The sequence below is a fragment of the Helobdella robusta genome (assembly GCF_000326865.2).
Source record: "Helobdella robusta unplaced genomic scaffold HELROscaffold_37, whole genome shotgun sequence".
Classification (NCBI taxonomy): Eukaryota; Metazoa; Annelida; class Clitellata; order Rhynchobdellida; family Glossiphoniidae; genus Helobdella; species Helobdella robusta.
Genome location: NW_008704785.1, coordinates 564059 through 584041, shown reverse-complemented (window position 1 = coordinate 584041; position 19983 = coordinate 564059). Strand labels below are relative to the sequence as shown.

At 33.7% G+C, this 19983-nt stretch overlaps 1 protein-coding gene across 1 annotated transcript; it reads left to right on the top strand.

Moving 5' to 3' along the window:
- Positions 1–1561: 1561 nt before the first annotated feature.
- Positions 1562–19863, top strand: HELRODRAFT_83409 (hypothetical protein; the record flags this gene model as incomplete). Its single annotated transcript, XM_009023654.1, has 14 exons — positions 1562–1699; positions 2662–2715; positions 3106–3154; positions 4057–4122; positions 5113–5240; positions 5602–5737; positions 6311–6411; positions 6625–6744; positions 14486–14582; positions 16877–16989; positions 17177–17398; positions 18062–18360; positions 19059–19311; positions 19489–19863. Coding segments are annotated over 14 exons (2151 nt in total), but the record flags the coding sequence as incomplete, so codon positions are not given.
- Between the last annotated feature and the right edge of the window lie 120 nt (positions 19864–19983).

Below are 19983 nucleotides of genomic sequence, written 5' to 3'. Positions count from 1 at the left end.
CTCTCCTCAACACCCAAGTTTCACCACCATATACCATCGCTGCTCTCACACATGCTTTATATACCCTCCCTTTCATCTTCACTGACCATTTCTTTCCACACAATACCCCACCCAGTTCCCTAAATTTCATCCATCCTATACGAACTCTAGCCGTAACTGCGCTCAAACATCCTCCATCCGCGTTCAGCTTATCTCCTAAGTAAACAAAGCTTTCCACTCTTTCAATACCACTACTCAACCCCGTCCTTGCATCCGTCCTATTAATCACACCATGAACACATTTCTTACATTCGAACATGCCTTCCACCTTTTTCAGTGCCCCCCTCACACCACTACATCTCTTATGCACCCATTTCTGACATCCTATACACAATACCGAGTTAGCCTTCACTCTCCTGTCACATACCCCACAGGGGTCTATTTTACTTATCACTCGCTCCCCACCTTCCCCACTCACCATTACCTTCGTCTTACCAATATTAACTTTTAACCCTTTCTTTTCAATAACACTTTTCCATCTGTCAAATTTTAACTGCAATTCTTCCATGCTATCCACCATCAAGACTAAATCATCTGCATACAAAATCTCAGATAACAACCCCTCCATTATGTTTCCACACACAACATCCATCACAATTGCAAACAGAAACGGTGATAACACTGATCCTTGATGCACTCCTACCTTAACACTAAAAGCGTCCGACATCCCCCTTCCAACCCTCACCTTTGTCTTTGCCCCTTCATACAGCTGCATCACAGCTTTAACAAGTCTCCTATTCACTCTTTTCTTCCTCAACGCCCATTCAATGACCTTCCTCGGTACTCGATCAAAAGCCTTTTCTAGATCCACAAAGCACATGTACAATCTTCGTTTCTTCTTTCTATAATTCTCCTGCAACATTCTCACCATGAACAACGCATCCACCGTTCGCCTACCAGGCATAAACCCACACTGCATTTCATTAACTGTCACCATATTTCTCAACCTCCTCTCAAGCACCCTCTCCACTACCTTCATTCCGTGCTCTAACAATTTCACACTCCTATATGACCCACAATCTCTCACATCTCCTTTGCCCTTATACAACAGCACCAACACACTGTGTCGCCAATCCTCAGGTATACTTTCATCATCAAACATACTGTTAGCAATTCTCATCATAACTTCAATTCCTATCACCCCACTCGCTTTTATATGTTCTGCCGCCACTTCCGAAACCCCTGTCGCCTCGTGCGACATTTTTTCATGCTAAACTCATTAATATCTAAAAGATAAAATGTATCAACATAATTTGTATTACATGTTACACTATCATCACTCAATCATTTCATTCAATTAGCATTCCATTATCTTATAATGATGTCGGCATTAATTAATGTGCACAATTAAATGTTACATTACAGCTATGTTATGTTATAATGTTTGATAACAACAAATTGTTGCCATAGTGCTATGTCTATTGGAATGTTATATAACAACAAATTAATGTAATAACGTTAATGTTATTTTTATATCCGTTTAATTTATCCTGCAAATGAAAAAAAACAACAGAACAATGATGGTTGCGAGCAACGAATATCCTCTCGGAGTCGAGGGCCAGATGAACCGCACATTGGCAAATATCGACTCATCAAAACGATAGGAAAAGGAAATTTTGCGAAGGTCAAACTAGCCAAGCACGTCCCTACTGGCCGAGAGGTTTTTTTTTACATATTTATTTTTTTATTATTAATGTCTATCATGATATATATATATATCGAAAACACTACACAACATGACATAACATAGCAAAGCAACAACAATATAACATAGCACCATGTAACAGCAATGATAAAATCCCATAGTAATCGCTAAGACAAACTGTAACACAACGTAGTAACACATAACAAAATGATCTAACTTACAAAAATTTAACTCGTTAGGTTGTTTGTTACATGACTTAGCATACCTTTACACAAGAATGAGTGTAACCTTAACACACGAATATGAATATAACAGAAATGGTCTAACACCAATACAACATGACACAACATGATTACATTGCAGTTACACAGCATTGTTAAGCAATAAATATTGATCACACAGTTATTATTATTATTCATCTTATTTTTATTATTATTATCACGAGAGTGTCACTTAGATTTTTATTATTCTTTTTTTTTATTTATATTTTTCGTTGTCCAATCTAGTATCATGTCTAAAGGTAATATATTATTTATTTTCATGTAGGAATTTTTCACAATTATTTATTTATTTATTTTTAAACCTGGACACTTATTAATAATATTTCTTTTGTGTAAAATTTTTATATTTATTAATAAATATATTTATATATTTTGAATTGTGCTGTGAGGTTTGTTTGTTTGTTGGTCGATTTTGTTTGTTTATTTGTTTGTTTGCTTGCCTGTGGTACATTAATTCATTTGTATTTTTTTTTTTATCATAGATTGACTCACTTGTTTTCTAAGTCATTCATTCATTCATTTATTCATTCATTCATCTATTCATTCATTCATTTATTCATTCATTTATTCAACTTTTGGCCTGATATTTTTTGTAACCCAATAGAAAAAGTCACCTGCTTTATAAGTGCATTGATAACTTATATGATAAAATAAAATAAAAATAATTATTATAATTATGTAACAACTTTTTTACAGGTTGCCATTAAGATTATTGACAAAACTCAACTAAATCCATCTAGTCTTCAAAAAGTATTTTTAAATTTTTCTTTTTGTTCTTTGTTTTTTTAATTCATTTATTTCCTGTCCATCCTTTTTGTATCTGTGAATTATTACGTTAATCTTTCTATGCTTTATCTAGTGGATGATGTGTTTCCTGTTTTTGAATTTTATTTTTTCCCTAATTTAATTTTTAATTGATTTAAATGGGTTTTGTTTATACTTTTGGAAGTTTTTTTGTTTGCTCATATACACGTGTGTGTATTTATATATGTATGTATGTGCGTTCGTGTGTGTGCGCGTGTGCGCGCGTGATATGATTTTTATGTGGTACGTTGTTTTGTATGTTCTCTTGTGAGCTTTTTAACTGTAAAATTTTTAATGAAATAAAAAATAGAGGAATGTATTTTTTTCATTTTGTAGCTTTTCAGAGAAGTAAGGATTATGAAGATGCTAGACCATCCAAACATTGGTGATTATCTTTTTCAATGAATGAATGAATCAATTAATTAATTAATTAATTAATCAAATGATTAATTAATTAACTAACTAATTAGTTAATGTAAATGACGTTCGTTTTTTTTGTTACCTTGTATTATGTACCTCACTACATGCTAACATTTCTTGCTAACATATTGTTTAATTGTTATATTTTTCTCTGTAGCTCCGTTAATTTTGGGTTCATTTTTAAAACATATTTCTTCTACTGCATCTTTCGTTTACTGCATCTACTACTACTACTACTACTACTACTACTACTATACTACTACTACTACTATTACTACTACTACTACTACTGCTACTACCCTGCTACTACTACTACTATTATACTACTATTACTACTACTTCTTTTACTACTACTGCTACTACTACTGTATACTAATACTACTCTTCTTTCCACAATCATTACTTTTACTATACTATTTTTATTACTGTTATTACTACTCTTGTTCCTCTTATTATAGTTGTTGTTGTTGTTGTTATTTGATCAACATGATGATCCTATCACTCCTACCTCTGATAACATCAGTACTTTAATAGATGTTATTGTTGAAGTTGCCCTGATGTTATTTGTGTTGATGTTGTTGTTGTTGATGCCGTTTTATTGTTTGTTGTTAATGTTGTTGTAGTTGTTGCCAGCGATAATGTTTATTATTTTGTGTGTAAAATTTTTTCTTCATTTCGTCGTGTTTGCTAGTCGTTTTGTCTTATTCCAATCTCTACCTTTATGCATCAGCTTATAACTCAATCCGTCTAATGGCCAATCATGTAATTCAATCAATCAATCGACCAATCAATCAATCAATCAATCAATCGACCAATCAATCAATTGAAATTTCGTGATCACATTTTTTAAATTTTAATTCTTTTCAGTAAAGTTATTTGAAGTGATTGAAACTGAAAGGACATTGTATCTAGTTATGGAATACGCTAGTGGAGGTTACTACTACTACTATCGCTACTGCTGCTGCTGCTGCTAAGACTACTCCTATAACTGTTACTGCGACTACTACTGCTGCTACTACTATTAATTATAAATGAAAGTGATTGTTTATTATCATTAAATAATGTACAATGTACATATTTGCTCTCTTTAAACTGCTGACTACTAAGGAAAAGTTCTTTAGTTATATTATTTACGATAATAATTATTATTATTATAGAAATAATACGTTGATAATTATGGTTGTAATTATGTGGAAATAATTAATTGACTGGTCATTATTGATAAATAATATTAATGCCATTTTTCTTAATAGAGATTATTTATCATTATTATTATAGGCGAGCGAGAGTTAATAATAATAATAATTATAAAATAATTATAAAATGATAATAATTATAAAATAATAATAATAATTTATTAGCCGTAATAATAAAAGTTATTAATACCTGATATCATTTCGTCATTCATCATTCATTAGTAGCAGCTCTTATTTACAATGTGAGAGAATGTATAGAGTGTTTTTTATTTATAATTATTACTATTATTATGATTCGTTTATTATTATGATTCGTTTATTATTACTGTTATTCGTTTATTATTATTATTGTTATTGTTTCTCTTCGTTTTGTTTTGTTTGATCCTGCTAAATTGAAATTAATATTTTTTATCACAATCATGTCTTTAATATCACATTCATCTTCATCGTCGTCGTCGTCTTTCTCATTATCATCTTAATCATCACCTTAATCATCATCTTAATCATCAATTCATCAGTCCAATGCATTTATATAGCGCAATTTTTGAGCAAATTATGAAATGGAAACACCTAACAGCCATGCTTGGAAAAGGATAATTGCTATACCTATGACAGATAATTCATAAATAATATAATGAATAATTAATTACTACAATTGCTACTACTTTTACTACCGCTTCTGCTGTTGCTGCAGCTACTACAACTACTACAACTGTTACTGTACTAGGTGAGGTGTTTGATTACTTGGTGGCCCATGGCAAGATGAAGGAGAAGGAGGCAAGGGCAAAGTTCAGGCAGATCATCTCAGCTGTTCAGTACTGCCATCAGAAGCATATCGTACATAGAGATCTCAAGGTCTGTCTGTTTGTCTATCTGTCTGTTTGTCTATCTGTCCGTCTGTTTCTCTGATTTTGTGTTTACCTTTGTCTGTGTCTGTGTGTTTGTCAGTAGCTGCTTTGTGTGTGTGTGGGAGCTTTATCATGAGTGATTAATAACTTAATTATTAAATGTTTAGCAATTAGTTTATGATTTTTTTTGTTTATAAAGACTTTCATTTGCTGGCTAGTTAATTGTTTTTTATTACTTCAGTGCTAATTAATTTCCTCTTAACTGAACACCCACATCAGCTTTATAATTTTTCAAATTTTATTTTCTATGTCTCAATTCAAGTTTTCTTGTAGTTTAACTTTTTTCTTCATAATTTTTTCCACACCAGGCGGAAAATTTACTCCTAGATGCAGACTTAAACATAAAGATTGCTGACTTTGGCTTTAGCAATGAGTTCACCATAGGAGCCAAACTTGATACTTTCTGTGGCAGTCCTCCATATGCTGCCCCTGAACTTTTTCAAGGTTGATTCGTCGTTGGTGGGTGTGGGTGAATAGTTGGCTGATTAGTGATTGGCTGACTGGTTGGTCTGTTGGTTGGTCGGTTGTCTGGCTGACTGGCTGTCCGGTTTGGTGATCACATTGGTTGGTTAAAAAATATGGTGATTTTAATTATACTGGTGATAAGGGATGATGTAATGATAGTGAGGATGATGATTAAAATGGTAGCGATAAGTGAATATTTATCTGTGATATTTATACAATTAATGATGCGTTAAGTGTGTGAGAATTCTTTCATATCCATATATGGTCAGAGATAATGTTGCATTTTTTCATTTTTTAAAGAGTTGTTGGCCGGTTTTACACAGCTTAAACTGCTTAAATTTGATTAATTAAATTTATTTTTTGCTTTTTTATTTAATTCTTTAATTATTTGCCTTCATAATTTCTATTATGAATTAAATTACTGCCAATTTAATCATTAATCAATCAATCAATCAATCAGTCAATCGGCCAATCGGTCAATCAGTCAATCAATTAAATAACTAATTAGTCAAGTAAGTAAATGGTTAATTAATTACGTAATTATTTGATTAGGTAAGAAATATGACGGTCCTGAAGTTGATGTCTGGAGTCTCGGTGTCATCCTTTATACACTGGTCAGTGGCTCACTGCCATTTGATGGTCAGAATCTCAAGGTATTTCATTCTGATTTCTTTCTTCTCTTCAAACATTTTCCAAAAAACTATTGCCACAGAACTGAAGCAAACATTTAAGGGTGCTTCATAATGCAATTAAACACTCAAACACACAAACACACACTGTCTGTTACGCAAACACACACACACACACTCTGTTGTCACGTACACACACTCACACACACAATTTTTCCACATTCTCCGCATCGTTAGGAACTTAGGGAAAGAGTACTGCGAGGAAAGTACAGGATCCCATTCTACATGTCAACCGACTGCGAAAACCTACTGAAGAAATTTCTCATACTAAATCCTGTGAAGAGGCACTCGTTAGAGGTTTGCTGTTGTCAATATTAATTAATTAATTAATTGAATAATTAATTAGTTAATTAACTAATTAATTAAACCGTTGCTGTGATATTTCACATTAATGTCATTACTATTGTTCTGAGAATTGCAAGTTCTTCAAAAGTTTCTCAAAGGGGGCAGACAGATGCCAAAAATATAAAATGGCCACCTATATTAACACAGATGTTGTGAGGCTGTTGCGTTGTTGTTGTTGTCACTGTGTGTTGATGCGATGGGTTGTTGCACTGAGTTTTGGTTGCTCTGTGTGTTGCTTGCCTGCTACTGATGTTATTTCTTAGTCCAGGTGTTAAAATTTTTCAAAAGTTAACTCTGGTATGGTTCTGTTGAAGTTATTAAAGTCATAAATCATTAACGCATCATTGTTTGCTCTCATGGTTTATTTGAGGTGTATGTCTGTGTGCATGTGTTTAAATGTGTGCGTGTGTGTGTACATGTACGTGTAGGTGTGTGTTCATGTAATATGAAAATTTTCAATATAGATAACATCTAATTTGCTTTATTGCACAATATTTGCTTGACTCATTTTAAAATTGCTCCTTTGCTTCATTGGATGTTTCATATTTATTATGTGTGCGTGCGTGAGTGTGTGTTTGTGAGTGTGTGTGTGTTTCTTTGTGTGAGTGCGTGTGTGTTTCTTTGTGTGAGTGCGTCCGTGTAAGTGTGTGTTCTTGTGTTTTTTGTCATTGGTTTACCTTAGCTTTACGTTGTCCGCCGTCTATTGCTAGTTATACGTGTTAATGAATGATTCATGGTGTTTTCCATTCTTTTGTTCCTTTACTCTATCTACCTCATCATGTAACCATCATTGTTATCGTTTGTGTTGCTGTTGTTATTATTATTGTTGTTAATGTTGTTGTTGTTGTTGTTGTTATTGTTATTGTTGTTGTTGTTGTTTTTCTTATTTGCAATGCACTGATAGTAGAATTCTTACAAACAAATTGTAATCACATTAGAGTTATATTTCTGCAAGCCACCAAGGGAAACATGCACATTACACAAATTTTCTTTCATTCCTCTGTTCTTTGCTCTCTTTCATCTATCCATCCATTCATTCCATTCATTTTTTCATCCGTTTGTTCATCCATTCATTTGTTCATCCATTCATTCGTTCATCCATCCGTTCGTTCATCCATTCGTTCGTTCATCCATTCATTCATTCATTCTTTTTCGAAGGTTCCTTAATTCTGTTATCATTCTTTTAATCAATCTTCCTTACAAATATTTTTTTATTCATCCATCCATCCATCCATCTATTCATCCATCCATCTGTTGCTTAATTCATTTTTCCATTTGTTGAGTTATTCTGTCTATCTTTATTCATTCATTTATTTGTACATTCAGTCCATCCGCCCTCGCAAGCATGTTTTCCATGTTGTTGCGTTTCTTTCCTCTTTTCATGCTCGCTGTGTACATTCAGAAGTTTTCATATTCATTCATTCATTCATTCATTCATTCATCCATCCATTCATAAATTTCTACATTTTTTCGTTTTTTTTATAGGTCGATTCAACCTTAATATCAAATTCATTCATTCATTCATTTGTTTGTTCATTTATTCATTTGTTTATTCGTTTATTTATAAGTTTTTCAGTCATTCAATAAATCAGTTAATCAAGTTCATTCACTTTTTTATTCATTCATTCATTCATTTATTCATTCACTCATCCATTCATTCATTCGTTCATTCATTTTCTCTTTCCTTCCATCTTCCTTTCTATCTATCTTTCTTTCATCCATAAGATATAGGTTTTTTCATCATTCACTTGCCCATATTCATCTTTCTTGTTTATTCATTCAATTTATTCCTCATTATCTATTTCCTATCCTTAATAAATTTATTTCCTTTAATATTTCACTCACACATTCAATTGGTCATTCATTCATTCATTTAACTGCTGATTCATCCATTTATTCATCTCTTGCTGTTACATTATATGCTCATCATCATCATCACCATCATCCTCTTCATCATCATCTCACTTACTTTCACAGTTTCATCCTTATCTTTTTAATACATTAATTCAATCAGACTTTTATCATCAAACATTTCTTTTCACGTCATCTTCATCATCATCATCGTCGTCGTTCCCATACGTCCATCATCATCATCGTCGTCATCATCATCTTTTCCATAATTATCATCATCATCATCATCATCATCATTACTATCATCAGTTTTAAATCAAGCGTCATCAGTACAATCATTATCATCATTTTTATCGTCGTCGTCATCTTCATTATCATCGCAACCATACATCAGTTTTATTACCTCTTTTGATTAGCTAAGTATTTTATAGATTTATTTATTTACTTATTTTTGTATTAATCACAAACCCTTATACCCTGTGTAGTTGTGTGGTAGACGCGCGCGCGCACACACACTCACACACACACATTCAGATACACCACACAATCACACACACACACACATACATATACACAAACACACATACACAACAGCTCGGCACATTTTTACGCATATAGTATATCATAATAAATCAAAACCCGTGCAAACAGCTCACCATGACCAAATTATGACCAAAAGCAATTTTTTTAACAGTGTATATATATATTCATTAACATTAACAAATACTTGAAACGGAGAAATGGACCTAATCAGTGATACATTTTATGGTATTTTTTGTACTTAGCCATACAAGCAATACCGGGAAATACAGAATACAGAAATTCTCAGGAATACTGAGAAAAAAATTTGTATACGTGTGTGCATATGTAGGCATGTTTGTATATAAATCTTTCACACATTCGCACGCATACATACGTACATACAAACATGCATACATACGTACGTACATACATACATACATACATACAACACACGCGTATATTTATATTTGTTAGGTACTTAAATACGCCTAAACAATACGAACCTAGTACATTAACCACACTGACAATAATACACGTGGTAGTAGTAGTAGTAGTAGTAGTAGCAGTAGTAATAAAAATAATAATTATAATAATAATAATAATAATAACACCCAGCATGGTACTATACAAAGTGCTGACTATTCTTAACACTTAATCTGTTCACATCTAATCAATATCTATTATCTATCTCTATTGTTTTATAATCACAACCACAGCAATAATAATAACAATAACTAATAATAATAATAATTAATAAAAATAATAATTAATAATACTCGATAATAATAGTTAACAATGACATTAAAAGTAATATTGCGTTGTAAATAATGATATATTGTTTAAATAATATATATATATATATATATATATATATATATATATATATATAGTATTCGAAAACTGCCAAGTCGGTAAAATTATTGGAACCAACCGCAAGAATACTGCTGTTATTACTACTGCTTGCTACAATACTGTGGTAATAGTAAGAATGAAATAGTAAAGAAAGAAAGAATGAATGAATGAATGAATGAGTGAATGATGGAGTGGAATGAAAGAACAGAAGTGGATGTGTGATGGGGTGGAATGAAAGTGGAATGGATGTGTGTGCGATGGAATTGTGTATGGATGTGTGTACGTTTAAAGTCGTTCATCCTTTAATATATAATTGTTACTGATGAGCTGAGCACACATCTATGACATTTTTTTTATATTATTCTTTATATTCTTTATTACTCTGTGAGAACTGGAGAGAAAAAAATATCCGTATTATAGTGAATTCAGTTTTTATTATGACCTTGCCATCATTATTTTATAACATTCTTCTCCCTCCTGGTCGTCATTATCGTCTCCGTCGTCGTCTTCTCCATCATCTTTATCATCATCGTCAACTTTTTTCATCATCGTCTTCTTCTTCTTCTTCTTCTTCTTCTTCTTCTTCTTCTTCTTCTTCTTCTTCTTCTTCTTCTTCTTCTTCATCTTTTTCTTCGTCATCCTTACCATCTACATCCCATTCCTGGTCATCATTCACATCCTGGTCGTCTTTTTAATCGGCTACTACTACTACTACTTCGCATTTTTTATCATCCACATCCCATTCCTGATCATCACATAATGGGAGATGACTGAAATGGTGATGCCACTCAAATATAATAATTAATTATACAATAACAACAACATCAGCAGTAATAATAGCAACATTAACAACAACAACAACAACAACAATAATAATAATAATAATAATAACAATAATAATAACAACAACAATAATAATAATATATTCCAAGAATTACCTTTATACAGTCAATAATATTTACTGAAAAACCGAAAGGGAATGGATGAAACAGATATCACCGCGTTACCATCATTATATTAGTATCATCATCATTACCACCACCGTCATCATCACCACCACCGTTATCATCTTCATCAATTTTATTATTATTATTATTTTTACCGTTTATTATTGTTATTTGTTATTGCTTTTATGTTTTTATTAAATGTTAACGTATTAAATGTTCCTAGCGCAGTTTCCATTTTGTTTTTCTCTCAAAAATTTTTTTGTTGGCTTTTCAAAAGCTTTCATCAGGCTTGCTATGTGCGCGCGTGTGTGTGTGTGTGTAGATGTTATTAATATTAATTCATTCAGCTAATTGCGCTTATTTTTATCTATATTGTGTTTGTGTGTGTTTGTGCTTGTGTGTGTGTGTCTGCCAGTCTGTTTGTGTATGTGTTTTTTTAATATTATTGCTCTTATTATTGTTATTGTATGATTTTATTGAGTCTGTCAGAGTGTAATCATGTAATGGCTCATATCCTTTGAAATTATCATGTTATATGTAACATTATATTATATATATATATACATATATATACATACAAGCCATTTATAATATATATATACATATATTTATAAACTTGTGTAGTCTTTAAACTTCTTTTTTATCTGTTTTCGTATTTGTATGTGTTTTTTTGTCTGCCTCTTCGTTTCTGCTTGTGTTTCAGTCTGCCGGTTTATCTAGTTGTTTGTTTGTTTGTGTGTGTGTGTGTGCGCGTGTGTGTGTTTGTGTGACTTTTGGTTAATATTAGTTTTATTATTGCCAATAATGAAAAAAAAATTATATTGCCAATTGGAACGCACTCAATTTCGAAAATTGAAATGATCATTGATGAGATATACACCCCATCGACGTTTGCTTCAAGTATTGTTTTTATTCTACCATAACCAACACTGGAGAGCTATCGGCGATACTATATCATCGCAGATACTATTAAAACACTTTGATATCAACGACCCAGGTCTGGCCATAGTTGGAGGTGGTTGTATTATGGTAGGTAATCTGTTAAGGATGACTAGGTTGGGAATGTTCTAATGATAATAAATGGCAGAGATGGTATACCTGATGGTTTTTTTTTTGTCATTATTGTTATGCATTGATGTTTATGATGATGATAATGATGGTAATCGGTGATGATGATGATGATGATGATGATGATGAACAGTAGAATTATTATTACTATGAATGTTCGTATAGTTTTGTGATTATGTCGTTTTTTTATCGACTCTATGACGGGACAGCGAAGATGATGATGATGATATTATTGATAATGATGGCGACGATGATGATGCTGATGGCGATGATGACGAAATGCACCTTGTTATATATATGAAGGCATATGTTTGTAATCCCCTGTCCATTTGCACATATATCACACATTGGTTTCTCTATGTTTGGTTATAATGGTTGCTGGAAAGTTGGGAATGTGTGTGTTTGTGTGTGTGTGCGTGTGTGTGTGTGTGTTTGTGCCTGTGTATTTGAGTGCTGCCTGGTTTTCAAGTTTATACCCAGTAAAGATATGTCATAAAAGTTTTATTTTTCTTGTGTAAAAATGAACAATAATAATAATCGTGAAGTAACAATAAAAGCAAAAAATAATGAAATCAACAAGAAATGCCTATAAATTCCATTCTGATAAAATTAAGTTTTGTTTCTTGCTGTTGAGACTGTCTATGTCTACGTCTATGTCTATCTACGCTTTTGTTTTTGTTACGTCTTCTATGTTTATTAGTCTGTACATGTGTGTGTGTGTCTGTTTGGTGTGTGTGTGTTTGTGTATGTATGTAGGAATGTTTATATGTATGATCTACTTACGACGTATTTCTTATTCCTTTGTTTGTCTGTATATGCCAAGGGAATGTATATGTGTTTGCTTGTTTGTTTGTACGGGAATGTGTGTATCTGTTCATATGTTTGTGTGTGTTGTGTGTGTGTGTGTGTGTCAGAGAGAGAGAGAGAGAGAGAGAGAGAGAGAGAGAGAGAGAGAGAGAGAGAGAGAGAGAGAGAGCCCGCGTGTGTGTGTTCGTTTGGCAGAAGTTTTACATTTTCGTGGTCTGCTTATATATATATATACTTACATTTTTATTGTTGGAGATAAATTGAAGTACACACACACGCTTATATACATGTTGCTTATGTACATGTTCACTTGATCGCTCAAACGCACACACATACACACACATACACACACACACACACATTCGTATGTGTATTATGTATAAATGCATGTAGATGTGTATTCGTGTGTGTGTGTGTCTAATAAATGTTATCTTTCCTATAAAATGTTTGTAAGTGTTAAGTTTATGAAGTGTTTATGTATGTACAATCTGCACGTAGCATGTTTGTATGTATGCATGCATGTATGTTTGTTTGTTTGTTTGTTTGTATGTATGTATGTTTGTGTGTGTGTGAATGTATATATGTATGTATTGTGTGTATGTATGTATTTATTATGTGTGTATGTATGTGTTTGTAAGCTCGAATGGGCGTCGTATGTTTTATTTTCATATACACACATCCATACATCCTATTGTAACAGGTATTGTATATGTATCTATAATAATTATAGTCAGACATATGTTATATGTATGATATATCAGACGGGGTATATTGATTTATTGACGTAAGTATGGATTATGATTATGATGATGACGATGTTATCATGGTAATAATGATGATGATGAATACAATGTTCATGATGATGACGATGATGACTGTAGCATCATAGTGATGAGTAATGTATATGTGATTATGTTCGGTTTCATCCATTGAACGTTGCAGAATCTTTTTTAATTCTGATGTGATAATAGAGATTATAACGATGATATATAATAGATAGATAGATAGATAGATAGATAGATAGATAGATAGATAGATAGATAGATAGATAGATAGATAGATAGATAGATAGATAGATAGATAGATAGATAGATAGATAGATAGATAGATAGATAGATAGATAGATAGATAGATAGATAGATAGATAGATAGATAGATAGATAGATAGATAGATAGATAGATAGATAGATAGATAGATAGATAGATAGATAGATAGATAGATAGATAGATAGATAGATAGATAGATAGATAGATAGATAGATCGATCGATCGATCGATCGATCGATAGATCGATCGATAGATAGATAGATAGATAGATAGATAGATAGATAGATAGACAGACAGACAGACAGACAGACAGATAGATAGATAGATAGATAGATAGAGATAGACAGATAGATAGAGATAGACAGATAGATAGAGATAGACAGATAGATAGAGATAGACAGATAGATAGAGATAGACAGATAGATAGATGATACGTAATATATGAAGATAACGATGATGATGACGATGATTATTATGATGATGATTTAGGAGAGTGCAGTTGTAATGGATTCAAATATCTTCATCATCCACCTCTTCTAACTCCATTAATTCATTAATTAATTAATTAATTCATTCATTCATTTGCTCACTCACTCCAGAACATAATGACTGATCCCTGGGTGAATGTTGGTTATGAGGAAAGCAAGTTGAAACCGTACCTAGAGCCAGTCAAATGCATTGATACAAAAGTCATCGGTGAGTCATTATTATTATTAATTTGTTAAATTTAGTATTTTTATTTTTATTATTTTTATTTAGTATTGTTGTTGTTTTTTGTGGTTGTTATTATCGTTATTATTTATTTGTTTATTTATTTATTTATTTACAGTTTATATTCCATGAATTATGAATTATGTTAGAAATTTTGATGTATATATTGTACACGTACACAAAATCTTTTTTTCTCTCTCACACGCACACACACGCATACACACGCATATACACAAACACACAAATAAAAAACATTAGGACATTCAATAAGATAGTTTTTTCAAATGTAGTTACATGAAAAATTACCTGAAATAAAGCGAGTATGTGAATGTTTTAATGTATATGGATATCAATATATGTATATAGATGGATAGATTAAATGGATGGATGAATGAATGGATGAATGAATGGATGGATGGATAGTTGAATATATTGAATGAATATATAGATGGATATTTATTCAATCAACAAACACACCATGAAGACAGTGTGTGTGTATGTATGTGTGTGCTTATGTATGCGTGTGTGTGTATATGTGTGTATGTACGTGTGTGCTTATGTATGCGTGTGTGTTTGTGTGCGAAATAGTGATCTTCTTTATGATTCATGCAAATAATTTAATAGTTTCTCTGTGTTGTTTATCTCTTTTAAGGAGTGTAAAATTTTCTCTCTTTTATATTTATATTATATTCTCTCCCCCCCTTCTCTCTCTCTCGTTTTCTCCATCTCTCTCTCTCTCTCTTTCGATTTCTTTCTCTAATTTCTGTTGTAATACATTTAAATATAGATGTTAATCACATACAGATACAGATAAATTTAAGCTGCTTCTTATCTTTATATGATGACTATCAGGATGTTATTCATTGATCTACATGATACATGATACATATTTAAATGTACAATTAATTAGACACCTGTTAGCGTGTGTACAATTGTCTGTCTGTATGTATGTATATGTGTGTGTGCGTGTGTGTCTGTATTCGTATGTGTGTTTGTACGTATGACGACGACGACGATGATGACATTACGGTTGCAATGATAATGATTTTTTTTTGCAAACCGTTCAAGAAATTTAACCTGCAAACATCAGAGCACACACATGTATTATCATATAAAATTTGTGTGTGTGTTGTGCTTGTGTGCGTGCGTGCGTGTGTGTGTGTGTGTGTGTGTGTACGCACGTACACACATGTTTTCATGTTTTGCATGTAGCATAAGCAGGCACATAAAGACTTATATTTGTTCTTTCATGCATAAATGAAGAAGAAGAAAAATCACTAAGCATTGGGTTGTGTGTTTTAGAAGAACCAGCAAACTAAAATGTAAATGTAAACATTTTTGTTTGTGCAGAATCATGTGTGTATGTAAAGTTTAGTATAAATGCATACATAGTTTGTATGTGTGTGTTTATGTGTGTGTGTGTGTGTGTGTGTGTATATGTGTATAACATTTAACATATATATTCTCTTAAATGTGTTTTGATTGTGTTTGTAATGCTAAACTTTTAATACATTTTTCCAAATTCCATTAGGACATTAAAAAATTTGTTGTTTACATTTTTCTTTGACTCTTTGTATAGGTTTTTTTTTGTTAAACTTACTTGAAAAACTGTGAACCTTGGTTTATTAGAGCGGCTAACTTGTTGGTTTGTTTGTATTCATTCATACGTTTATTTGTTTGTTCATTTGTTTGTTTGTTTGTTCGTTCGTTCGTTTGTTTGTTTGTTTGTTTGCTCTTTCGTTCGTTCGTTTGTAGGGTCATAACGTTTGATGTTTACGTTAATTTTTTTTCAAACCAGTACACACATACACCACGGCGTGAAAACATGATGACTGATTGATAGCATGATGAAGATGTTGATGGTGATTGTTGGATGGCACCTGTTAGCCGGCCAGCCAGGCACGCGCACATACGCACATACAAACGCCCACATACACACAGACAAACACACATGTGTGTGTGTGTGTGTGTGTGTGTGTGTGTGTGTGTGTGTGTGTGTGTGTGTGTGTTGGTTTATATCAGCGTAGGATATTACAAGTGCATATGCTGTACTGTATGATAGATAGATAATAAGCTAACCAAATGTTTGCACACTAAAAAAATTTAGATATGAGTTCTCAGAAAAAAATGTTAAGAGCTAACATTCGGGGTTATTATGATGTTGTTATAATAATAATAATTATTATTATAGTTATTAGTATTATTATTATTTTATTATTATTATTATTAACATTCAGACCCTGACACTAACATACGAACAATTACTACTGCTCATACAGACATGATGGTAGCAATGGGGTACAGTAGAAAGGACATAGAACATTCACTGAATAGCAACAAGTATGACAATCTAACTGCCACCTACCTACTCTTAGGGAGGCCAGCGCCTGAGGTTCGTGCTTCAATTACTGAGTTTTAATGCAGAGAGATGCCTGTCTATCACGTGCATGTGTGTGTGTGTGTTTGTGACCGTGTGTGTGTGTGTTTGTGCGTGTGTGCGTGTATTTGAGTGCAACGTCTTTGAAACTACCTAAAATTTACTATTATTATTTACTTATATTACATATATCTTTACACAGTCTGAAAATTTTGACTCAATGCAATCCGGTCAAACTCCTCGACTTCAAACTGGCCCCCTACGTCCAGGTAGTGATATCAACACACTCGCACTAATCCCTAACAATCAACAAAACAGTGATGTACCTAACACAGCCGAGAAGATCCCCAGACCCTCCAGTACTAACCCCCAACATAAAGCCAACAGTCGAAGACCGAGCTACGACACTCATAACAATAATGCTGTTCTCTTACCTGGTTTGTTGCTCCTTTTTGTATCTAATTTATTTCTTGTTCCTTCGTTGTTCCTATTATTTATTGAAACAAATACTTGCGTGTACATAGATACACTAACACATTCACACGCACACTCAAACGGATGCTTGCACGTACACACACGCACACTCACAAACACAAAACAGCAGGCAACACGCAGGTACGCAGGCCAGTAACAGCCCTGGACAATGCCATTCCCCCACGAGATCCAATCATCCAGAGGCCGAAGCCCCTCTTCCCACAGCAGCAGCAGCAACTGCCAGTCAATAATATCACTAATGGTACCTCACAACACAACAACAACACTGTGGCTACTACCGCTACCACTACAACTTCGACTAGCGGTGTTTCATCAACAAGTGTTTCAGCGGGAGGGAATAAGATGATGAATGTCATTAATCCATTGCAGATTGACGAGTGCACACTCTCTGTCAGCAGCTTTATTTATTTATTTTAACTTTTTTTCTTTCTAAATGATGTTTCCAATTAAATTTTTGATGATGCCAGAAAAGGAATTATTTCATTTTACTCTTACTATATTTTTATTACAACATAAAATGTTGCCTTGATGTTGAATGAAATGTTGTTTGATACTGAATTGTTTTCTAATTCATTTCGTATCCTCTTATCAGGACAACCTAACGAACAACCTGACGATAATGACGTCATCGTCAGTGGCAGCGGCTGCCAACTCCGCTACCAATGCAACGTCATCGACGACGTCATCATCGTCGACGACCTCAAAATCGACCGCGCCATCTCTCCTGAAAAACAGCTCTACTGTTGCAGCCACTCTCTCCTCCTCATCCAATACGTCAACGATCAACGAGCAACACGTCGGTAAAGATGGTAAAAGTAAGAATGTATCCAAGGCGACGAATAACAATAACGTCGCTGGCACCTCTATACCCCCTGCTATCACACACGAAAGGTTTTTCTAACTTTAAATTCTGTCACTGTTTGGTTTATGTTACATTTAGAAACGTGTCAAGAAATTGTACAAAAATTATTTTATTGTAGTTATATCACATAAGTACGGTGTGTTTTTTTAATGATTTTTTGTTGTCTGGATGATGTGCTATCTATCGTATGTTCCTCATTTGCTTCGATGATGATGTTTGGTAGTCAGAACGTTTCTCATGTGCTATGTGACTTGAGATGTCAGGCTGATTAAATTTGATTTTATTATAACATCATTAACAGTGGGCTGTCACAGAATGCTAACAACAACAACAGTAACAACAACTCCAATAATAATAGCAACAACAACAGGACTAACAACTCGCCATCTCTCACTCCACTGAAAACTTCTAACGTTAAACAGTCCAATACCTTGCAGACATTATCAACTGAATCTTCCAACAACAACAACAACACCACCATCTTAACTGGCCACAACAACAACAGCCCTATGTCTGGTCAGACTATTAGGTCGGTTTTAATGTGTTATATACATAGTTGATTGGTTTTTTATTTGTTAATATGGGTATATATGATATTTCATCACGTTAAATTTTGTGCGTATAATCAGTGCTAGGTTGTATATCTTGATACATTTAATTTTATGCTGACCTCATACAACAAATTCCTTGCCAACAGAACTGTGGCAACCACCCTGCCATTCATCAGCCACTCACCAGCAACGACGTTAGCGAGCACTGCCTCTTCGAAATTTCCTCGAGGTGTGGGGGCCAGGAGCACCGTCTGCGGTGTGCCCAACAAGGACGGGGTACCCACCTCGAACAGGAGTGGTCAGGCCTCCACGTTGAATGGGCCCGCCGGAAATAATATGCTGGGCGGTGTCGGGGGTAATTATCAATATTCGTCCACTAGATCTTCCTTCCTTGAGAAATTGACATCTAAGTTCGGCCGCAGGTCTGTTGTCTCTTGCCAATTAATAATTAATTACTCTTCGAAATGAATTGATAACTTTCCATAACTTGTAAGCAAGTGAATAAATTGTTATACCCTTGTTTTCAGAACTACGCTGGATGGCCATTCAAACCCTGCCTCTGGTCCTACATCAACTCCTCAACAACAACAACAACAACAACAGCAGCAGCATCAACAACAATCACAGCACCACACATTGTTGGAGTCATCTGGCGTCTACTCGTCTGCCATGCCTAACTCTACGAAACCTCGCTCGCTACGTTTCACCTGGAGTATGAAGACGACCAGTTCGAAGGACCCAAGTGAGATGATGAGAGAGATCAGACGCGTGCTCGATAATAACTCCTGCGACTATGAACAGCGGGATCGTTTCCTGTTGCTGTGTTGTCACGGGGACGCAGATTCCGTGGTGCAGTGGGAGATGGAGGTGTGCAAGCTGCCTCGTCTCTCGCTCAACGGCGTACGATTTAAGAGGATATCGGGGACTTCCATCGGGTTCAAAAATATCGCGTCTAAAATCGGAGAGGAACTTAAGTTGTAAATTACTAGGTTCGTTGGTTGACTGATTGTTTGCTGTCGTCGTCTTGGTTTATTACTGTTCAATTATGTTTGATTCTCCTAACTGATCGGCCATTTAATTGATCAGACGTCCTGCCACTTG